General features: G+C 37.4%; 1 protein-coding gene across 5 annotated transcripts in view; it reads right to left on the bottom strand.

The window, feature by feature from the left end:
• Positions 1 to 13,463, bottom strand: part of HEATR5A (HEAT repeat containing 5A) — a 68,808-nt gene that overhangs the window by 4,433 nt on the left and 50,912 nt on the right. For all 5 annotated transcript variants that reach the window (XM_030483754.1, XM_030483749.1, XM_030483750.1 and 2 more), the window contains 10 exons: positions 12,056 to 12,295; positions 11,234 to 11,415; positions 9,361 to 9,429; positions 8,770 to 8,949; positions 7,320 to 7,554; positions 6,643 to 6,891; positions 4,864 to 4,991; positions 3,778 to 3,925; positions 2,802 to 3,074; positions 206 to 430 (listed from right to left, as the gene is read on the bottom strand). In XM_030483754.1, the coding sequence (XP_030339614.1) occupies positions 206 to 430; positions 2,802 to 3,074; positions 3,778 to 3,925; positions 4,864 to 4,991; positions 6,643 to 6,891; positions 7,320 to 7,554; positions 8,770 to 8,949; positions 9,361 to 9,429; positions 11,234 to 11,415; positions 12,056 to 12,295 (1,929 nt within the window). The remainder of the gene's footprint in view (positions 1 to 205; positions 431 to 2,801; positions 3,075 to 3,777; positions 3,926 to 4,863; positions 4,992 to 6,642; positions 6,892 to 7,319; positions 7,555 to 8,769; positions 8,950 to 9,360; positions 9,430 to 11,233; positions 11,416 to 12,055; positions 12,296 to 13,463) is intronic.

Here is a 13,463-nt window from a genome sequence, read left to right as displayed (position 1 = left end):
CAGATGACTTCTTATATGAACTGCAAGGACAAGATTGCACTATAGTTTCAACAGTACTTGGTAGCCAGCTAGTTCTCCTGTGACTAAGATATTAGTCTTTTTTTAAGGAGTGCATGCATTTAATTTAAATAAAACCAACCAACCTTTCACCCAAACTTTTTTTTGGTTTCATTTTTAAACACACAAACCTCAGATTTGTGCTTACCTTGATCCCAACAGTCAAGCACTGTGACCAAAGCACTACGTAGAAGATCAGTCCAAGCAGTCCGACTCTTCTCTGCTCGAGCCATTGGAGAAGACAAGAGTCCTTTAAGAGCTTGTAGAGATGCAGCAACGGTCAAAGGTAACTGGCCATCTTGCAATTTCACAGCAGTTTCTTTAAGTACTCCAATGATTAGGTACAAGATAGTAGGAAGAACTGAAATGCTTCCTGTAAAACAAAGCAAATTAATTTCACATAAGTTTAAAAAATTCAGGTACCTTTTACAAAAAAAAAAAAAAAAAAAAAAAACAACCAAAAAAAACCCCCCGCAGTTTTCTTGGAATGTCTTTTCTATTTACGATTTATAATTTTTAATCACCTATGCGAATGGAGGCACTGGTAATTTGAAGATTTGAAATATCATGTGACTTGCTATAGCAAACAAGGAGGCAGACTGCATAAATGAAGTTAAATCTTCTCCCCTTTTAAATTAGCACTATATATCTTTTCCTTGATGATTTTATTATATGAAGTATGGAATTATGTCATGTTCAGAGAAAACAACAGAAAGATCAGAGCCACTGAGGAGCAGAAGAGGAAAAGCTATGGAAGTACACAAAGCACTGAATAGGAGAAAACAAATTATGAACATCTAAGCATATTTTGCAAGACAATACAGTGAAGGAAATTAACAGCAGGTAATTTCAAAACTGGTAAGAGGAAATGCTTCTCCCGCATGATATGTATTTAGCTAAGGTTGCCACTGCTCCAGGAAATCGCTACAGTCAAGAATTTAGCTGGATTAATAAGAAGAGGATTCACAGACTAAAAATGTGTTAAAAAAAAAAATCCTAAAATTATGATTAAAAACTCTAACAAATATTTTGGAAAAGAGGAGACCTAAGGAGAGAAGCAGATTGTCCCACAGCCTACTGAACAGATCTTCATCTCTCCCTCAGAATCTGACAGTCAATCTGTCAGAATAAGAGACTATATAAAAAAATCACTGGAATAGCTTGGCATAGCAGTTTTGCATATTCTTATGTCTTTGAATCTAGTAGTAGTACAGAACTCTACATGAATTTGAGACAATCTAGAAACCTACATACTTACATGTTACTACTGTCTTAAGTTCCGATTCATCAAAGCACAGAGTTGAGATATGGCTTAATGTGCCTATGTCCTTGCCTAATTAGCAAATACTTGTTTTTAAAAGATTTTAATATGCTCTTGTTTGTGAGAGACCTGTTGAATAACGAGGGTCTCTGACATATGCGTAAGTATTTTCTGAACCTGAGGACATCTACCTTCTATTTTTAAACAGCCAAGTGTCTGAAAACTGACTGCTGGAATTCAGTAGGAAATGCAGTTCACAAGCATCATTTATTTGAAAATTTTATTATGCATACATACATATGCATATACAGGTGCCTTAAGTAAGAGACACAGTCTCACAGGACTCTAACTTCAGTTACCTATTAAAGGGGAAAAAAAAAAAGATGCAATTCCATATAGGAGTTCTCTTTGATTATATGAGTTGACTTTTAGAGATGTTTCTTTATTCAACTGACTGTATAAGCAAACTTAAGATCCTCATTTTAGTCACCTGACTTAAATGCTAAGTTCTCTAGGGTAAACATCCCATCTGGTCCCAAGCTGTTGGTTTGTGGAATAACCTGAACAGTTAAAGACAAAAAGAACTACAGAGACAAAAGAAAAATCACAGATTATTTCTCATACAAGATAGTTGCCCTTAGATTTAAGTGATGCTATGTTTGTTTCCTTTTGCTTTGAACTTATAAATAACAAGCTGCAGATGGAAAGAGAAATCACACCATCACCCTGCAGTGGTAGCAAGAACTGCCTACTGTTCCATTTGGAATACGCTATCCCCTGAAGAAGAATCTTGTAACAGAGAACAAATTGAGAAAAAATTTAAAAATTTCCATGGCTTGTAAATACAAAAATTTGCCTAAGGTGTAACACAGACACCTAAGGTAGGAACAGAGGAGTAGGGCAGAAATGGTTTGTAAGTGTGGCTGTACCAGTACTGAAAGATCATACATATGAATATGATATTGAGGGGTGGCAGGGGGGAACCACCTTGAACTTTGGAGTGAATCCAAAATGAATCATGGGTAAAAATCAACTAGTCTGAAAAAAAAAAAAAAAAAAAAAAAAATCAACCTTAATTCCTTAGAGTGGTTTCCTAACATTCAAATGATGGTTCTTAGTGAAAGGTAACATGATACATTTCCCTTTTAAATTTAATTTATGTCAGCATTATAAATTCCAGAATAGACAATTCAAGAAGAACCTGATCATGTAGCTATCATATACTTCCCTTAACAAAATGAATCTATTAATTGCACTGCTACATGTGGGAGGAAGAGAAAAACTACTCCTCTAATTGTTTCAGTTTTGTAACTTGTTTTGTAATCTGACAGTCAAAAAAATAATTAGAACAGGAAATTGTCACAAGCAAATCAACACAACTTGCTGCCAGATTTATCCAGCTGAGAAAATTAGGTAATAACAAGGGGGCTCAGAACAGCCCAATATTCTTTCATTAATCTTTTCTTGTGATGAAACAGCATACCTTCAGGAGAGCAGATTGCAGGAACATCAGAGAGAATAACTAATGCTGCTGCTACCAGTCTACTTCCATCTTCTGACAGTAACAGATGTTTTCCAGATTGAACTGCAGGGCTACAAGTTAATTTAGGGTTGAGCTGGGGAAGCTGTCTGACAAGAATACAAACACACAACTCCAGTGTTGCGAAGACTAATGATTTCCCGGGTACCAGTCCTCCTGTGTCTTTGCCTTCTCCAAATTCTGGTAATGTTTCCTTTTCTGCAGCACCATCATCAACTAAAACAAACAGAAATATAGCAGAAATCTGCAGGCTATACCTTGTTTCCAGAAAGTTTACTTCTTAAGACTGTTTCATCACCAGGTGATAATCTTGATACATATCTATGTGCATGCATATGTATTCAAAGTTCTACTGGCAAACATCCATCCCCCTGAATAAGCAAACTATGCACTGACTGTTGAAAGGAAAAAGTGTGTGCAATAATTCAGACATACAATGTGCTGAGACACCATGCCAGTATGATGTCACCTGATATAAGTGTTTTGATTCTTCTCCCAGATTTTTTATTTTACAAAATGAACTTTAGGAAGTTACAATAAGAGTAACTAGTGAAGTATGGCTTGTAGCAGCTGTGTGTGCCGAGTCTCTCCCTTACTCTACTGCAGGTGATCCCAGGTTTTCACTAGGACTCCTCCTTCCCTGACACCACACAAGACTATCCCAACTGCAGTTTCTCCAGTCTTCCTCCTCACTTCATGCCCTCTACTCACCTCCAAAAACACCTGCTGTCTATCATGCCACCCCAATTTCTCATGTCAGGCACCTGGACTGACCTAAGTAAACCAGGATTAGTCACCAATTGTGAAACACTTTAAATTAAGATGCATCTTGGAATATCACCTTCAAGAAAGCAGTTTTCCAAGAAAGAATTGCTTTAACCCTGATAATATGTATTCAACATCTCTTACATTACTGTACCTTCTGCACTTCTCCGCTTTTCCTTCACATGTTCCTGAGCTGCAAAAAGAATCAGCTGAACCACTTCAAGGGCAGCAAGCTGAATATCAGGTGATTCTCTGGTCAGTATCAGTCGATGCAAAACATTCAGCATCTCTACACCCAACTCCTACAGTAAGAAAAATGCTTAATATATCCCCATTTTAATGCAGGAATTTTAGAAACTTGTTAATACCTGTTAAAACCAACAGTATTACTCTTATTAATCTCACTAAGGAACACAGTATAATCGATGCAATCTCAGGAGTTGGCATTTTCTTCCAGATCTAGCTCCTAGCTCCCAGTAGCAGGAGTCCTGCTCAATTTTCCCAACAAAATAGTAATCACAGTAATTTAGAGATAAGGCACTGAAAACTACTAAAAAAGACCCCCAAGTAATCTTTATCTTATGGCTTTTTAACTCTTGAAGGTGGAGATACTACACTGTAAGTCTGCTATAGTATATGCATTTCCTTCCTTGGAGAGAGCACCAATGGTCAGCAGAACTTGGGCACGTCCACAAGCTCTATCACTTTTGCCATGTTAGACAATTGCATGGCACACAGAATGGTATAAAGCTTAACTTAAAGGAAAAAAAAAAAAAAAAGGAATTTTGAAGTTACTACTTCTTTTACGATCACTGGTGTGTTGTGTGTGGGGTTTTTTTGTGTGGGTTTTTTGTTGTTGTTGAATACCACTGATTTTGTACAGTTTCCTTTTATCATCTTCAATATTTACAATAGATTTAATTGAACTGTCCCTTGACAGAAGGAATAAGAGAACTTTTTTTTCCTGGAATTCTGTCTTTACCTGGCTCTCATCCTACTCATCTAATTACTCCTTCCTGGCGAAATGTCCTCAAGTTCACTGCCCCTCACTGTCTTCTTACAGGTTCCATGTTGTGCTCTTTTCCTCTCCTCCCTGTACAGCTTTGGATTTTGGTAAAGCATATAATTCACCTACTACTTATGTGTTGAAGATTCCTGCATATACAGTAAATACTACAGATAGTACTCAAACCAAAATTATGCCTTAGTTTTGGGGGGCTTTTGATCATTGAGACATTACCTGATCACCACCTATTTTTGATCTCGGCCATGGAACATCAAAGAGTGCCTGTAGGGCACGTAAGCAGGCAATAATGTTCTCCATTGCTGCATCTGATCCAGGAGAGCAGAGAAATTCCACACTAATTCCTGTAAGCATGAGAAGAAAAAACCCATGTGTGTGTGAAATTTTAAACAAGTAATTTTGTCAATTGCTGTGTAACCCAACAGTAGGTTCAGCAGATATAGCATTTGCATTTCATATTAAGTGAATTCATCTCCTGTTGCTAGTATCTTGGGGCAAGAACTCTATTTCCCTCAAAACAATTAAAGAACTTCCGTTTCTACACAGTATAAGACATGATTCCAACTGGCTATTAACATAAAAAAATAAAAATCCAGAGCAATTTCTGAGTAAGACACTCTAAGTCCAATGAATAGGTAGGCAATTAATAATGAGTGTATCGCAGAATATTTGCTCAATCACTGATTTATGTTATAGAAGGAAATAATGGAGAAAGTAATAACATTCGCAAATTCAAAAGCAGAAGTTTTATTGTCCCATTTTACAAAAACACTAAAGAATGCAGCTATCACAATTGGATCACCAGCAATAAATAAATTAAATAAATTACATGAAGCCTAAGCTTGCCAATCCTAGAGCAGATAAAAAGAACCACTTTTTTTCCTGAGCTTTCAGGACTCTTCAGATGACAATTCATGACACTGGAGATAAACTTCATATAAACTGTGATCCATATTCTCATTCCAGTTGTACAGCTCTAATTCCAGAATGTGGGATGACTTGGCAAACCGACCAATGTACACTAAGAGCTGTGCAACAGAAAGTGTCCATGTTTTAAACTTCTTCTAGTTTCTCTCTAGGAAGTGAAAATGAAGAAGTGCAGTATGTTCAGAAGCAGAAGAAACAAGCCAGGTATCTATGGCAAAGTATATGAAATTTGAAGCACTAATCCAGTACCTTAGGAAGCAGGGAAAATGAGCAGCTTTTGCATCAGAGGTCTGACTTTTAACTGAGGGAGCAATGGAGTTCAAAGGGAAACTGTGCAGGAAGACTGGGATGAAAAAGAAGCCAGATGCATTTGGGTCATACAAACCCATTCCAAAAAAATGATTACAAAAGGATACAAAAGAGAGACCAAAGAAAAATACAACCAGAAATACCTAATTGTGTATATTTAGAGAATTGGGACTGAGTTTGACTGCCTGATAATCCTCTGCAGTAGCAGACGGTTAAACAGAGCTTTATTTGAACTTAAAGAAACACTTTTTTACTGTGAGGGTGACTGAGCACCTGCACAGGTTGCCCAGAGAGGTTGTGAAGCCTCCATCCATGGAGATATTCAAAAGCCATCTGGACACAGTCGTGGGCAACTCCTGGCTTGAGCAGGAGTGTGTGGAAAAGATGACCTCCATAAGTCCCTTCCAACTTACACACTACTCTGTGATGCTAAACTACATCAGCGATGCTAAACCATACACTCTGTAACGGTAGTGCTACAACTGTGATAAAATCCGCCCTTGAAGTTGCATGTTTATGAGCAGAGCAGTAAGCACTTTTTCAGAACCTGGGTGCACTCACACTGAGTGTTTTTTCTACCGCATTTGAGAAAACACTCTACAGTTTTCTCACTAGGACTCAAAATTCTTCTGACTGGATATTTTTCCAAAAGATGCTATATTCAGTGATGCAGTTAAATTTGAATAAATTTGTTACAGTTTTATCTATTAAAATTACATTTTTGGTTACAGCATCTAGACAGATTTTGCACTCACTAACCCAAGATAAGATGAAATCTGTCAGTATTCACATCCTCAGGAGATTTCACCAAGGGCCTAGTAGAAGAATCTTGACACATTGTAGTTGGGGTGACAGGTCTAGAGAGATTAGTAACTCCTTCATCTGGGTCAACAACGATGAAACCTGTGCTAGTAAGCCATAATGCTGTAGCATGAAGTATCAGTGCCCAGGAGTTGTAGTAATGAGGTCTGGCGCTTTCAATTGTCTCTGCTGTATAAAATGTACCCCCTGTAAGAAGAAAAGTTACAGTTTTAAGGACATAATTTATTTTCAACTACCATATTTTCTCATTCTTGTAAAGGGATTATTCTTTTCATTGCAATTATATTTATCGTATTTTATGCATGACTTATTTTTAACGCTCAATACTAAAATTCAGCCTAATAAGGGCATTTAATTTAGATTTATTTGGATAGAATCCAATACAATTACCTTTTTCTTCTCTCAAGCTTAAAATTATCCAAAAAACAAGAACACCAAACAAACTACTCCTCACATCAGTGAAACCTCTGTTCTCAAAACCAGTCTTTATATTTAGACACGTATACAAGTACGCATATTCTCTATACGATTTAATCTTACTGTGATCTTAACACAAGCTAGGGCATTAATGATGTGCATTTACAAGTGAAAACATGACTGATTTGCTTTCTTACCTTCAGCAGGCAGTTGTGATGCATATTCTGAAGGCAAAGTTAAGAGCGCAAAATCTTGAAGTGCAGCAAGCCAGAGCTTGCTCAGTGTTCCAAGATCTGCCTGTACTAAGTCCAGCAGTCCACTGGCTGAAAATGTTCCATCTCTGTAGTTTTCCTCTGCAGAGTTTGCAATTTTGAAACAATGATTGTGTGCATCACTTTGATTTTTCTGCTTTTCAACTGCAACTATGTAAACCTGTTTACATATTTGGAGAGAGATTTACAAATATTAACACTTGGAAAACTACTGTGATATTAGCATGACTGCCTGTTGAACCAGTACGAGGTTTCCTAGAATCTATTCCTGCTTCAAGTCCAGTAGGCATGGGTGAACAAGCACTTATTTTCTAAACCTTTTGAATCCACTGCCCCAGCTGATCTTGATGCAAGAGTCCCAATAATGGAAAACTTGCTAAAATTCCTAAACATAGCTGCAAGTAACTTCTCTGCCTTTAAGAAATAAAGTATTACTTGTTCAGCTTCAGCTTCCAAACATCAAACCCCGTTACAGTTATAGCTACAAGACTGAAGAACTTATTATCAAATAATACACCTACGAACATGATCCTGAAACCACAGTCAAAACATTCCTAAATCTAACTGAAATGACATATTGCATTTGCAACCAACTTGTCAAACTATGTATTACCCTGTGTTAGCAGTAAAGAATGAAGAGTACAGTCTCGCATAATTTGCAAACTTTGGGTGTTACTATCAGTAGGTTAACTTCAATGTGAGAAGATGCCTTTCTAGTTCTCAAAAAAAGATGGGCTTCAGAATTTTTCAGACTAGCAACCCTCTTTAGTCTCTCCAAAATGCCCCTCAAAATGCCATTCTCAAAAGGAGACATAGGAGACCAGTTCAACTAATCTGAAGTTAGCTATTGTGAGTATCCATCTCCTACAGTTATGATTTCTGTATCTTTTTCAAGTTTTCTAGTTGCAGTGGGTTTACTCAGGCCAGCAACTAAGCACCACCAAGCCCATCTTCCACTTCTCCCCTACAACAGGATGTTTCCTTTAAATTCTGGAAACAAGAAATAAGTAAGACTCTAAGTGAGAAGAAACTGCCTAGAGCTTAAGTGAAATACTCATAAATTACAGGTCATGAAAGCTTATCCATAGTTTCTTTTGTCATAGTTTCTCGTATCTGAGATCCAGTACAAAGTTATACAGAGTTTGTATAACTTCATATTTCTATTAATGTACAGTGTAATATGAACAGTTTAACTAGCAGTGCTTTTGTCAAGTTTATGAAGTTCATGTACTGTTTAGCAGTATCAAAGCAAAGCAAAGGACCAGCAACTTGTATATGATGAAGCATGTAAGCAATTCCTGAAACCATTCTGTCTGAAAAGTTCTAACTCACCTACCAGATATCAAGACTATAATTACAGAGCTGTTACACTAACCTCTGCCCAAGCCTTAAGCACAGCTAATATCTCCATGGTTGAGGTGCTTTCATTATATTGTTGACTTTGTGCTTCTTTCCCAGCCTGCACTTTGAGCAAAGAGGATACAAGCAACTGGTGAACCCTTCGAAGGTCATTAAGATCACTTACTACACCACTTGCTATCCAAGCACTGCATACCTAGTGTTGCAAAACAGAAATAATGAGAAAGAGCCAAACACCACTGGACAGTCTTTTTTCAATCTGTAAAATTATGAAAGACAGATTTAATTTCTACTGAGACACAGGCACACTTAGATAATAATCAGTGTTAAATGACAGCGCAATTTAGTATACATAAGTAATGAAAACCAAAAACATTAGAGGAATGTCAAATAACAGCCAAAGTACCAACTGCTAAAGTTTTACAAAAGATTTTAAAGTGTATAAAATCTTTGAGTTGTTACAATACAGAGGTAACAGGGGTGACATTTTGTGTACATTGAGGATTTGCGGCTAGATGATTTATTTCCTTCTTCTTGTGTGGTGTATCATGGAAAAAGAAAATTTCAGAGGCTCTATTACCTAAGACTTCAGACTTTCAACACTTGCCTGGCATGCTTTCGCTGTGACATCAGGAGGAGTTTCGGGAGCAAAGGCCGGCCTAAGTGCTGCTCCAACCTGAAGAGAAGTTATATAACATTTAATAGATAGCAAACAATCAACTAAATAATTATTTGTCATAAGGAGGCTTTGCTGCAGTTTTTCTTTATAAAGCATAGTTTCCTTTTCATTTTTCCACAGACTGTTTCAGTGAGGTTAAAGAGCAGGGAGACAATTGCAGTCATACTTTTATTGTTCTGCTTACACTAAAGACATGGTTCTGTCTGAGAGGGGTCTTCAAAGTTGATTCTATTTTTTGCACAGCCTAAAACTGAAAAAGCAACCTCTTCCTTCCTTAACTCTTGACTTGATGAGTAGGCCTCAAGAGAAAAAGCAATGTTCCAAACCATGAAAGACTTGCAAGACACCTAATGAGTGGTATTTCCTTGCTCAGAAAAGATACAGATTTAAGGAAACAAACAGCTGAAGTTGGTCAGCTTTGCAAAGCGAAACAAGGGGAGAGCACAAACCCCATTCACCTAATAAAGAACACACAAACATATACTTATCAGCTTACAGAGATTTTACCTGCTCTTACTGTTGAAAGCTATTTCACTGAAGGCTAATGAAAACTTCCCTTGCTGCTTTAGCTGATATCTGAACACTCAGACTTAAGTCTGATGCTCTTTGGGATGAAAGCACAAAGTGTGGTACAAGTACTACAAACACAAGTCTCAGAAATTAAGTGAAAAGGAGTTGGTTTTAATGAAAATTAATGACAGTTTCTTCAGACCCCTAAAGCTCAGACTTCATTCATTCATTTAAGGAATATCTGAACAAGATTTCAGGAACCATTACTTAAGCCTGGAAAATCTCTATCCATCTATTCTAATTCTGGTTATTTTATGGAAAAAAAACCCAAATAACCCAAAACCTAAAAAACCACCAGACAAGAAAAAGACTAGATATTTAACTGCTTCACATCTCTTCAACCTCTATGAAACAGCTGATGAGCAGATCTATGCATAGTATTAGCAGAAACACTTTAAGGGTAGTGAAGGTTAAAAAGGAGAATTATTAGCAGTACTTGTGACCAGCAAGAACAGATGGTGAATTTTTTTCCCTTGGTAGTTCCAGACTAGATCAAAACAATTCTCCTCCGCCACAGGGAAGTGCCAGTAGAACAGAATTCTAATGGCAAAAGCAAGAGCAAAGTGATTTAGGATGTCTTTAGTTTCAGGATCTCTCAATTTCTATGAAAGAAAGCGATCTGACTTACTCAGTGCCTGCTAGAAATTGAAGAATGGGAGCCAGATGAGGCTTAACACAGCTGCCTGTCATATTTAGCACAAGTGTGGTCTGGAATGCAAAATGATCAAGACATCTTTTCTATAAGTCTCAACCAAGCTTAACTGTAATAGACCTTGTGTGAACAACCCATGTTTTTACCTCCTCTAGCTTATTTATTGACCAAGGTCTCATAGTGTGATCTCTGGTGTGCAAAGGCTACTTACTTCAAAGGAAAGTTTTAAATGACAGTTGTTCCTAATATTTCTTGCAACACTTCTACACTTTGAAAGCAATGCTTTCAAAAAAAAAAAAACCAAAAAAAAAACCCACCCTGATGTTCTATTTTGTTTTTCCTGTATTCAAATAGTGAAGAAGGAAAAATGCTGAAACTTGCAAAACTTTGGGGCTAAAACATTATATGCCAACAGAAAAGATGCTTTCTTAAGGAAGTTAAGTCTGAAGAAATCAATAATAGTTTCAGTAACAAACTAACTGAAACCGAACTCTAGCTCTACATACCGTAAAAAGCAAATTTCTTTTAGTGATTAATCATAATTCTAAACTTTTCTAAGTTATTAGCAATGGTGCTTACATTGGCTTGATATTGCTCCAGAATTACATGACCTGGAAACTCTGGTTCTGGTACAGCTGCAAACTTCCGAACAACAATTTGCAATGTTTGAAGCCCAGAAAGACGAAGTTGATCACTGTGATCTGTGGCAGCCATAAAAGCCATACGGATCAAGTCGGCTAAATGCAATACCAAAAAGTCATCTGAAGAGAGAACAGAAATTAAAAAACAAAATACTTTTATTAAATTTAGATTTCGACATAAGTCTATTTTTTTTTAGACATCAGTCTTTTATAAGACTGCTCCCAACATTTTCAAAATGCTGATCATCTAGGCTCCTTTCCATGTGAATGTTAAAAAAACCCCCAACCAGATAACAGACCATAAATATTCTTCTGTATGAGGCAGATTTTCTAAAAAAAGAGTTTTGAGGAAAACACCTCCAGATAAACATAGAGAGGTACTGAAAACTGGCACTGTGTTTCTACTGGTAATTATGCGAATTATGGAAAGAAAAAAAGAGTGGAGTTTTTCAGTCATACTGCCAGATACCAAACTGTGATGGTGTAGGCTGGTGCCAGCTATAACCTCTGATTGCCAATGCTTATGCAGAAACAAAGGCTTCCAATGCATAAGCCATGGTACTATGACCAGGGAAGCATATTTTGGCAAATAAAAATTGCTCTACACCTTAATAGATATAGGCTTCTAATCAGAATAATTACAGGTTTCACTGATCACAAACAACAAATTTATGATGAATTTCATTAAGATATAAACAGTTAACATTTATTTTAAGCATACTTCACATTCTGTGAAATTCTTTCAGTGCTTAACACACACCTCTTGAATCACGTTGTTTTCTTTCCTGAGCCAAAGTTATGTCAAAATGTGCACTGCCTGCATTTTCACACTGGCTTATAATTTTACAGACACACTCTGCAGCAAAAACTCTGGTAGACCATCGTGGATTACTGAAAGGATGGAACCTCTCATCGCTGTCAGACGTTAATATAGATGCATCATCCACTTTGGCAGTTTCCTCTTCCTGAGTGGTGTCTACTGGAACTACTGTATTGAAATCTGTATGCAGGACAAAGGAGGAAGAAAAGAATAAAAGAAGAAATGTAATATTCCGTCTTGCTGTAACTGAAAACTACGGAAGGACTCATAAGGAAATCTCTTCAAAATCCATCTCTCTATGACCCCCTTCAACCTTGGTGCCTTAAAGTAAATGCTAGAATAAAAAATAAAATGTAAGAAAACATTCGTTTGATATTATTTGCTGGAAGACAAAAAATACCAAGAAAGTAAATTAAGAACTTCAGTGAAAGAAGTGAAAGAAAAAAAAAAACACTTTTAAAATAAGTGTGGCACATTAGAAGCTAGTACCTTTCCATACAAATACAAATCTAAATGCAAGTTCTCCTCCTGCATTGCAGGTAAAATAAGACGCCCCTCCACCCCCCCAATATTCAACATAGTAATTAACTTTCTCTGCTCAGGAGTTTCATTGTGATATAGTACGTCTGCATGATTCCTATTATTAATAGAAGACAGGGGCTGAATATTTTTCTTGTAAGTAATTGCAGAGGACCCACAAGCCTAATTGTATCCTGAATTTTCATTTCTGATACAGAAATAAATTAAAATTAGGACTATAAATCATAGAATCATAGAATAGTAAGGGTTGGAAAGGACCTTAAGATCATCTAGTTCCAAACCCCCTGCCATGGGCAGGGACACCTTGCCCTAAACCATGTCGCCCAAGGCTCTGTCCAACCTGGCCTTGAACACCGCCAGGGATGGAGCATCCACAACCTCCCTGGGCAACCCACTCCAGTGCTTCACCACCCTCACTGTAAAGAACTTCTTCCTTGTATCTAATCTAAACTCTCCCTGTTTAAGTTTGAAGCCATTACCCATTGTCCTACCACTACAGTCCCTAAGGAAGAGTCCCTCCCCAGCATCCTTATAGGCCCCCTTCAGATACTGGAAAGCTGCTACAAGGTCTCCACGCAGCCTTCTCTTCTCCAGGCTGAACAGCCCCAACTCTCTCAGCCTGTCTTCATACGGGAGGTGCTCCAGACCTCTTATCATCCTCGTGGCCCTCCTCTGGACTTGCTCTGACAGCTCCATGTCCTTTTTATGCCGAGGACACCAAAACTGTACACAGTACTCCAAGTGAGGTCTCACGAGAGCAGAGTAGAAGGGCAGGATCACCTCATTTGACCTGCTGGTCACACTTCTT

Source organism: Strigops habroptila, chromosome 4, assembly GCF_004027225.2.
Source record: "Strigops habroptila isolate Jane chromosome 4, bStrHab1.2.pri, whole genome shotgun sequence".
Taxonomy (NCBI): domain Eukaryota; kingdom Metazoa; phylum Chordata; class Aves; order Psittaciformes; family Psittacidae; genus Strigops; species Strigops habroptila.
Note: the sequence above shows the minus strand (reverse complement) of the source record. Positions and strands in the feature narration are given on the sequence as shown.